Source organism: Miscanthus floridulus, chromosome 19 (assembly GCF_019320115.1).
Source record: "Miscanthus floridulus cultivar M001 chromosome 19, ASM1932011v1, whole genome shotgun sequence".
In the NCBI taxonomy this organism is placed as follows: domain Eukaryota; kingdom Viridiplantae; phylum Streptophyta; class Magnoliopsida; order Poales; family Poaceae; genus Miscanthus; species Miscanthus floridulus.
Window position 1 is genome coordinate 31,692,931 of NC_089598.1, and position 10,368 is coordinate 31,703,298.

A 10,368-nucleotide genomic window follows, 5' to 3' on the forward strand; every position below is an offset into this window, starting at 1 on the left:
TTCATAACGATGCTTAATGATGTGTCACTCGGCAGTCGGCACTCGTGAAAACTTTCATAACGGTGCTCAATTATGTGACAACATTTTGTCACTCGGGGGTAGGCACACATATGAAAGCTTTATGTATTGTACATTCTTATAAGGAGTTACACGGTCAAACAACAAATTGAAAAAGTCTATTTAATCTCACTCAATTTTGGTCAAAGTCTGATTTGCCTCCCCAATTACAAAGTTTTGAAGCGGTTTTGGCTAATGTTGTGCCACGTTAGTTGTCGCAGTCGCACTACATTAGCCACGACCACGAGGTAGGTAAACTGGACTACGTTGAGAGTCCAGAAGATCAATTAGACTTTATAAAAAAATAAAGATATAATTTTTCAAAAAAAAATATAGCCATTTTTTTAAAAAAATATGCAATTATAAATCCTAAAGTTAGATATATTTAATCTTAGAAAATTCTTTAAATAAATGTTGTAGCTCAAAAAATTCTTTACATATGCTCTATATGTCTCCTTTTAATGTTTACTCCCTCCGTCCTCAAATATAAGGTATTGAAGCATTTAAAATTATCTCAAATCATAAGATATTTTAGGTGAATTAACTCTCCTAAAACACTAATCAATATGTACCTACCATCAGTGTCTATCTCTAGGTTGAGTGTGATAAGAACAAGATCTCTACACTTAATGGAGTGTTACGTGCGAATTTGTGTTACCCCATAATCTGTCCTAAAATTGGTAAGATAACTTATTTCAGGACAGAGGGAGGTTATTAGTAGATGCTCACATTAAGATAACTTATATTCCAGGATAGAGGGAGGTTGTTAGTAGATGCTCCATTATCTATATAACCAATCTACGTTGGACCCAACCATATAGAGTTCAGCTGACTTTGGTGACAACACATATGTGATTTTTTTTATTTTTAACACATTTTTAAACTAATTTTAAAACTAACATTGTTTTAATTTTTTTTTTCAAATCTAACACTTTTGGCCGCGCCTATTCGCACGGCGCGGCGAATTAATGCTGCCGCGCCATGCATGATGGCGTGGCGAGGCTGCATATGTGGCAATGACCAGGGCCCCTGACCGGTGACGTGGCTAGCTCTGCCACGCCACCGATCAGGGCGCGGCGGTGACGTGCCACTCGCCAGGGCACGACAGAGTCTAATATAGGCCCGTGGCCTAGTCCCGCCGCGCCACGCCACCACCCTGCCCGCCGCGCCCGCACACGCGCCCACACGCACGCCGCGCCCGCCCACGCCTATCGCTCCCGCCGCCTGCCGCGCTTGCCCGCCGCGCCCGCCCGCAGCGCCTGCAAGCGGCCGCACGCCGCACCCGCACGCGCCCCCCTCCCACGCACGCCGGCGTGCCACGCCCGCCACCACCCTCACTGTCGCGCTGTACACCACTCCCAACTATCGCACGCCCCTCTCTTTATCCCGTGTCCACCCGCCGCCGCCGCCGAGGCCAACGTCCGCGCCTCCCAGCCCGGTCTAGCGCGCCGCTGCCGCGAGGTCGAGCACACGCTGCTACCGCGAGGACGAGCGCCACCGCCGCCGCGAGGACGAGGGCCGCCGCTGCGAGGTACTCCCCTAGTGTATTTGTTGATTGAATCAACATTGTTAGTATAGTAAGTTAGTACAATAAGTAAAGTTAGTATAGTTAGTAAAGTGAGTTAGTTTAGTTAGTATAAGCAATATAATAAGTTAGTATAGTTAGTAAAGTTAGTTAGTTTAGTTAGTATTTAGTGAGTCTAGTTATACATTGTATTTAGTATAATTAGTTATTGTAGTTAGTCTTGTATAGATGTTAATATTAGATTAGTTAGTATAGTTCTAGTTAGAATATGTATTAATATTACTATGGACAGTATGTACGACGATTTCAACGACTTGATGAAGTTTCTTCAAATGCTTTTGTAGATGGATTGTTGTGTTAGAGTTTTTTACGGAGGGAGTGTTAGGAGAGAAGATGGTATGTTTGAGGATATGGAAGAAGAATTGGAATGGTTTGATGAACCTCCTAATTTCAACGACCTTTATATCCGTTTGAATGCAAAGTTTGGTGGTGATTTCACACTGAAGGGGAGGTTTGATACTGAGAAGACTAGGGCACACTATGTCCTAATGCCCTTGCGCGGCCCTGCTCACTGGTCCCGCTACACTAGGGTGCTCCAAGGTTCTAATGTGCCCATGGTTGAGGTGGTGGTGGAGAATGGGTACAAGATGCAGGGTGTCCTGGACAGGCCGTCCATTGACGGTGTTGGAGGTAATGAGCAAGAATTGGGGGTCGAAGGGGAAGCAACTTAGGGTAACATGGATTTGAACAGTCAGTTGACGCAGGAGCAGTTTCATTCAAGTCAAGTAGGTTGTATAAGCAATGACTTCGATGTGAACGAGTTTGAACTAGAGGAGGAGGAGGAGGACAGGATTGGTGATGTAGTTACCAGTGATTCAGACGATTCAGATGATGACCAGGGAGATAGACATGCTATGCCCATACCGGTTGATGCCATGCCAGTATCTGTTCATGGTATGCCATTACCAGTACCAACTGAGGTTTTGCATGCTATCTAGGTTCAGGGTAGACTAGTCAGAAATTTGCCAGCAGATGATACCCCCTATGATTCATGGGGGAGAATTAGCGAAGCACAAGAGTATGTTCCACCACCACCTTACACAGCGACTGAGCTTGAGCAACTAAGGTCGATGAATGTACCTTTTAGGGACGTTCTGAAATATAGGGATGTCAGCATGACGGATATGGCAGTTTGTGACATCGGTCTCCAGATGTGTAGGAAATCATTATATGACCATGAGAAAGAAATCCTTAGGAAGGGAATGATATTCAATACAATGTCAGAGATGAAGCTCTTCCTTTAGGACTATGTTGTGTATCACCGTAGGCCGTACATCGTCACTCATTCGGACCAGGAGTTGAGGTACCACGTGATATGCAAAAATGGTTGTATATGGAGGTTAAATGCACAAAAGAGACAAAGTGATGGCAAGTGGAGGATAAGTAAAGTTGTCAAACCCCACACTTGCCTAACAAATAGGGGGAAGGAAATCAGCAGTAGCTCACTGCACGTTACCTTGCCTGTCGTATATTGGGGCTCGTTGATGACAATAACGACATTTCGGTGTCTTCTTTATAATAGTCCATATCTGGATTCGTTAAGTATGATATGAAGTACAGAAAGGCTTGATGTGCTAAGCAAATTGCCCTGACGATTCGTTGAGGTAGTTGGGAGGAAGCGTACAACAGGGTGCCCCGCATCTTATGTGCAATGCATTACTACAACCCTGGCTTGAAATGGTTTGTGGACACCGGAGAGATGTATTTTTGGGACCCATTGAGGCATGTCCTCTATCGTGTGTTCTGGTCGTTCGCGCAAACGGAACATGCATTCCAGTTTTGTCAGCCAATCGTACTTGTTGATGGCACTTTCCTGACAGGAAAGTACATGGGCACATTGATGATAGCTGCTGCTGTTGATCCTGAGGACCAGATAGTACCCATGGCTTTTGCTTTGGCAGAGGGAGAGAACAATGAATCGTGGTCATGGTTCATGCGACTTCTACGTGTACAAGTGCTTGGCCCATCTCGCACTATATGTTTGATCTCGGACCGTCATCCAGGGCTTCTTAATGCTGCAGCTGAGCATATAGATGGGTTCCCGCCTCTAGTGCATAGATGGTGTATGAGACACTTTGCTGCTAATTTCTAGCAGTGTCAGAGGAAGAAGGAGGTATGTGACAAGGTAAATGTTCTATGTTGTGTACGTACAGAGCACCAGTTCAAAGAGACAAAGAGAGAACTAGACAAGGTACTAAATGAAGCGGGAAATGCCTGGTTAGAGGTGCAGATGGAATAGAAGGCTCAGTGGGCGTTAGCATATGACGAGGGGGTTTCAGGTATGGCATCATGACCACTAACTCCTCGGAGTCTTTCAACCGTGTATTCATCGGAGTTCAATCGTTGCCTGTGTCTGGAATTGTTGAGTTCTCCTTTCATAAGTGCAACAAATATTTTGTCAAGAGGTGGGAATTTGCGCGGAGGAATATAGCTGAGTAGGGGGCGTTTTGGAAAGGCCGGAGCAGAACATTTGAAGGAGGTCAAGGAATTGGCCAAGCAGCACACCGTCGAGCCGTATGGACCCCGTCGCCATATCTTTAGTGTACGGGGCAAGGGTGGCACAAGCTTGGACGGCGAATATTATGGTGGACGAAACTACCGAGTTGATCTTGAAAAAGTAGAGTGCAGTTGCAATGTCCCACAGATTCTGCAAATATATATTATGGTCTAAGTCTGTCGTTGATTTACATATTCTGCAAATTATTTTGCTATTTAAATGGAGGGTTTAGTACATAACTTTTATGATGCGTATTGTCTTTGCCTAATTTAATGTTTATTTTTATTCCCTCAGTTCTCATGTAATTGTCCTTCAAAAATTGTAGGAAAACATCTAGTGTTAGTTTGGTCTGGATAACAGAAAACTTTGGGGCACCGCTGCACCTAGACGCTCCAGAGCAGGAGATCGAGAGGTATGCTAGGGTGTGGCTGTGGCACTTCTTAGGCGCCTTCCTGTTCCTCGATGCATCGGGTAACACCATCAGCTGAGCCTTCCTCGACATACTGAGCCAGCCATGGGAGAATATAGGAGCGTACAGCTGGGGCAACGTGGTCCTAGCATGGATCTATCGTCAGCTCTATGTTGTCTGCCGACACAGTACAGGAGGTGCCAACCTAGGAGGTTGTTCCCACCTACTACAGGTTTGGTGTTAGGAGCGATGGCCAGTCGGGATGCCCGTTGTTCACGGTTTACCTTCAAGTGCGTTGATTTTTTATTTTCCTCAAACTTGATGTCGCACTTGTGACTGACTATCCTATTCAATGCAGGCATGGAATCACGCGGACGTAGGACCGACTGCTCTGTACGTCTGGCAAGAAGCGGAGGTAGTTAAACGGAACCCGAAGCGTCGGTACAGGCAATACTTGGACACGCTAGACGTCCTGACACAGCACTAGGTAACGACCACTTTGATACTGCTAGTCGGTGTTGTTACTTTTTTATTATTTCAAAAACCTAACTGTAGTTACCTAACTTTCAGGTGAATTGGTGTCCATGGTCTAGATTCGAGCTAGAGGGGTACTTGAGTCCTCGCACTGAGGAAGAGTTGGACGAGTGGCTTTTTAACGGGCCACTAATTTTCTTCCATGTGGTCGAGATGCACTACCCTATAAGGCTATATAGGTAGTTCAGAAGATTGCAGCCATGCCCATCGCCGCTCTACACAACATACAGAAAGTTGCACGGGTGCGACAACTAAAACATAATAATTTAACAGTCATGTTCATACATACAACCACTAACTTACATTAAACTTGTAGGTACGATCGAAGGAACAGGTACAAGGTGAAGAATTGGGCCGTGACGCACGCCCCGTTCATCCATGATATTGGAAAGGTTGTTGGAGTTTTCTATTTTTTTTTCTAGAGTTTCTATTTTAGAGGTTGGTTAAATCATGAGTTTAACCATCTATTTTTACCAACTCTGTTGGAGTTGCTCTTAGCACCTGTTTCTTTAGACCTGAGTACAAATGATATGCAGGGCTAGTAAGACAACAAAAAATGTTTGATCCCGTCCTACAAGGATTCGCCTGCGCTCCTACTAATTTTGTAAATAAGCATCTGGCCTCAAACGACCTTGGAGTTTTGGAGTTCTGTGGCTTGGAGTTTTGGTGACAATGCCAAGCCACCAGCACAGTTTTACATTAATGTCCTCATCTTTCTTCGCCGTCATTGCAAGAATGGCGTCTGAGTCTGCTGGCGCGTGTTCGCCGTGAGAAAGATGTGGCAACTGAAAAAGGCGGCGGAAAGCTTTGCGAACGACCATGGAAATGGATAATTCATTTTTCCAAAAGGTATAAACTGGTAGAGTCATTTCTAAGCCATTTCGTGTCTGTCTGTGCAAGTCGCATCCAAGATCATCATCATCAGAGCCTTCCTACCCGCAACCAACCAACTCCAACGAAAGCCACCTCACCAACTCCCAGCTGCTGCGACGTACACGTACTGTCTGTCGCATACACTGTGCATTCCATGGATATAAAGGGGCATTGGCTTGGGATCACCTCTGCATCTCACTTGGGATCTGCCTTGATCTCCTAGTCCTAGCTTGTTCGCTCCTCTTCGCTTGATCGATCGATCCCTGGTAGCTGCTGCAATGGCTTCCGGTGGCGCGTCACTGGCCTTGGCCGCGCTCATCCTCGTGAGCTGCGCCTCAGCGGCGGCGGCGACCAAGTACACCGTCGGGGACGCGTCCGGCTGGACGACCACCGGCGATTACGCCACCTGGGCCAGCGGCAAGAAGTTCAAAGTTGGCGACATTCTCGGTTAGCGCCGTATATATAACCTGAACTGTTGGCTTTTGCTCCATCGTAGCATTGAAAGTATTCATGACTCCAGTATGATTAAAAATAAGAGTATTATTAAAAATGTGCGGCCACGACAGCAAAATTCTGCTCAAGTGCATCCCTGTCAAAGTGGTGCAGTGGACAAGAGGCAGGCAGGTACCCGTGCTCATGCAACTTTTGTTTCTTTTCAGAGTTCAAGTACGCCGGCGGGGCGCACACGGTGGACGAGGTGAGCGCGGCGGACTACGCCGCCTGCTCCTCCAGCAAGGCGCTCAGCAGCGACAGCGCCGGCACCACGACGGTGACGCTCAAGACCGCCGGCAAGCACTACTTCATCTGCGGCGTCGCGGGCCACTGCAGCAGCGGCATGAAGCTCGTCGTGGACGTCGCCAAGGCGGTGGCAGCCCCGGCGCCGGCGCCGGCCGTGGCCCCGGCCCCGGCCGCGTCCGCGGACACCACCCCAGACGCCCCCGACACCACGCCGTCGACCCCCTCGAGCTCCGGCGTCACGCCCAAGACCAAGAGCCCAGTCACGGACCTCTCGCCGCCGGGCAAGAAGTCCACCTCCGGCGCCACCGGGCTCCGCGCCGCGGCGTGGGCCGTCTTGGGCCTTGCTGGGCTCGTGGCCGTGCACCTCGGCGCATTCTAGGCCCGTTGGGCTGGCCTGGGTGGAGGCAGTGCTGTTGGTTGTTAGGCTGCGCGTGGATTCGTGTATTGGTTGAGGGACTTGACTAGTTACCAGAGATTTCTTTTGATTCAGGGAACTTTTATTGGTGCTTTTGCTGTGCTGGTGGCTGTATGTAGTTGGATACTTGGATGTTATGCTATCAGTTTTGCTATTGTTATCACGTTCCTTTCATGATTTTCTTTTCGATCATCAGCCTGTTCGTTTGGTTGTGGCTCGTCGTAAACGATCGTAAATTTCCAGCCGAAACAGTATTTTTCTCTCACACAAACCAGCCAGCAGTACTTCTTCACGAACCAGCAACGAAACGAACCAGCCAACCGAACAGGCTGCATGTTTGTGTATGTTTTGGAGCATTACATGATTTCCAAGTACAGCCATTGTGATACATCAGAAGCCCTCATATAGGATTGTATGATCGCAATAGTAAACCATGATAAAGAATTGTGATCCAATGTCATTCGAGTCTCTCATCAACACAACGCCAACAACTTTTCCAAGTATAGCCATAACACCAGTAGCGCGAAGGAAAACAAGATCTCCTAGGGATGCAGGACGTGGCAGCGGACTATGGGTGAACCTCACAATCACGGACACCAGACGACTGTTGTTCCACCATTTTTATGGTAGCCTAGCTTCACTTTAGGCCTGCCCCAACGCAGTAGCTTTGCTAGTAGTCTTAGATGTACAGGTAGGCTCGAATGCCACCATGTACAAAAGATAGATGCCCTACAGCTATAGTTGTCAGATGTGCTTGCAGAAGCTATAAGTTTTTGAGGTGAGAGAAGATAGTCCACTCATAAAAAGAGGAGAGATAGAGAGGGAGGTGAAAACGACTGATAGTGAGAGGAGAGAGTAAAGTGCGAACATCATAGAGGAAATGGTAATTGGCTTGCATTGAATGACTAGTGGTATCAAAGCCTCTGTGCCTATATGGACCACTTTATTTGTACTGAGACCGCCAACTCTATTAGCTTGCATTGCTCGTGCCCTCATGCTCTACACACAATTGCCATACCTAGTTGATGAAGTACATATAACAGACTAACATGACCGCAACCTTGTTGATCAGGTCGGTATTTTAATGGGGGTATGAGGAAGCAGCGACATGCAACTTACCACCACTGCTAGAGCCTAGAGGACACAAAATGTCAACACCTAATCCCCAGCCCTCTTTGACATCCATGTGTTAGAGGGGTTTGAGCCTATGGCAATGGATTGGCAGGAGCCAGGAGAACATTGAGAGATCCATCACAAAGAGACTGAAACTGCTCCTACATATCTCACTATTGATGATTTCATCTCTCTAACTACCAAGGAACTACTTGTGCCTCTAATCCACATCCTCTCATAGTGAACACTTAGGAACAAACACCAAAACTCATCTATATCAAATGTAGCCTGTTCATGGCCCACGTCACCTAGGACCCGCCCAAAAAACCCTAACTCGACCATCCAGTGCATTAAATCAGGCTTGGACCATGATTTTCAATACATGGCCTGACCAAAAGTGCAGAAACCCAAGAAATAGCCCAACCCATCAATAAGTTGGGTTGGACTCAGACTAAAGATTTTGACCCAATAATTTCTTTAGCCAGACCTAATGTTTGATTAGCTCTAATTAGATGGCATTGAGATGGGACAAACAACAGAACTACAAATCCAACCACCCTGAACCCGAGCTTTCACCGTCTCCCCTTAACGCAAGAATAACAGTTAGCAGATGAACCCAAGAGTAGAGGTGGGAAAGGAGCTATGCAAATTGCAGAAGATCTATCTATACCTAATAATAAAAAGGTAAAATTTCCGCCGTAATTTTTTTTCTGCCTCTTCCTCCCCCAATCACCGGCTCGGTCTCGTTGCCAACAGAGATTAGGAGTAGGGAAGAGAACAGAAAAAATATGGGGTTCTAGATGTAAAGATACTAGAGAGAAAGAAAAGGTGGAAGGGCATTAATAGTTTTTAAAATATATCAGGGTTCCTGATGTAAAATGTCTAGATCCGAGTGAGCTTCTTTTTCGACCTAGGTTGAATTCTTGCAGTTGGGCCGGCTTCGTTGTGGGCTGGACCAAGTCTATGCAAGCCTTTTTCCTTTTCTTTCGTTTTTCTCTTTTTCTATAAAAACAGAGATATTGCAAAATTCGCCAAAATCATAGAAAAAACATTAAAATGTCAAATCAGTTTTGCGACACAACTAAATATTTCATGAACCGGAAACTTCGTGGATTATTATCTAATGAAATCTTACAAATGTATTTATGTAATTCCCGACGAGGACTGTTGTCTGAAAGTTCAAGAGAGGTCTGAATCACCGGTGGATAGACAAATCCTTGACACATTAATAAAAAAAATACAAAGGTTGATATGATGCATCAAAAAAGTTACAAAGGCCGATATTAAGTCATAGAAACACATGGATATTATGAAAAATTAAAGTTATGATATACTTATAGCTAAATAATTATGTGCTTTGCAATGAAATAAAAAATATACTGAGGTGTATTTTAATTTGATACAGGTTTAGTAAGATATTGTTATTTATTGTTAGCATTAACTTATATTATGGATGTCACGGTCATCATAAAATAAATTATAAAAGTATAAAACATAAGTAGATATGTACCATTCACTTCATCGTTTTGCATAAATGCTTGATAGTTTTTTTCTAGTTAATAATAAAAAAAAATAGGAGACTTGTCCCTAGAGAATAGTCTACTAACCAATTTGAATTCTTAGCACAAGAGTTCAATCGTCCACTCACAAAGGCCAAGATGGACGCATCAAGACACGCATGGGATGAACTTTTCTACAAGTTGAACACACCTGTACACCACGTGAGAAGAATCCCCAATAAGGAACTTTACGAAGTTCTCTACCAGCCTGAGCTTTCGGTTAGCAGAATAAACGAGTGACAGAAAAAACATGCCTCAGTCGAAGTCAGTGGATGGTCAAGTTAATTCATATAAAAACTGACCATGGGTATCCAGGACGAGATATGAGTTGGTAACCACGCAGAAGTCTGCAGTCCTGCTATTATACGTGTCGTCACCGGCAACATGTGACATGTCAATGAAACCCACAAACATACACAGATACACTGTTACATTTTTCATTTATATTCGCTTCACATCATTGAAACTCCAGATCCTCCCCTGAGTGACTGAGTCCCCTCTTTATATCATCAAAATGACTTACCAGACAACGGCACAACTAATGGCAGAGGACAAATTCAATGAGTTAGCTTCTTTCAATTTGAACAG

The 10,368-nt window shown here is 45.4% G+C and overlaps 1 protein-coding gene across 1 annotated transcript; it reads left to right on the top strand.

Annotated features, from left to right (window-relative positions):
- The first annotated feature begins 6,133 nt into the window (after positions 1–6,133).
- LOC136528930 (blue copper protein-like) lies at positions 6,134–7,243 on the top strand. Its single transcript, XM_066521936.1, has 2 exons — positions 6,134–6,402; positions 6,615–7,243. Exons 1-2 carry the CDS (start codon positions 6,234–6,236, stop codon positions 7,070–7,072), a joined length of 627 nt encoding a protein of 208 aa, XP_066378033.1. The 5' UTR covers positions 6,134–6,233; the 3' UTR covers positions 7,073–7,243.
- The last annotated feature ends 3,125 nt before the right edge of the window (positions 7,244–10,368 follow it).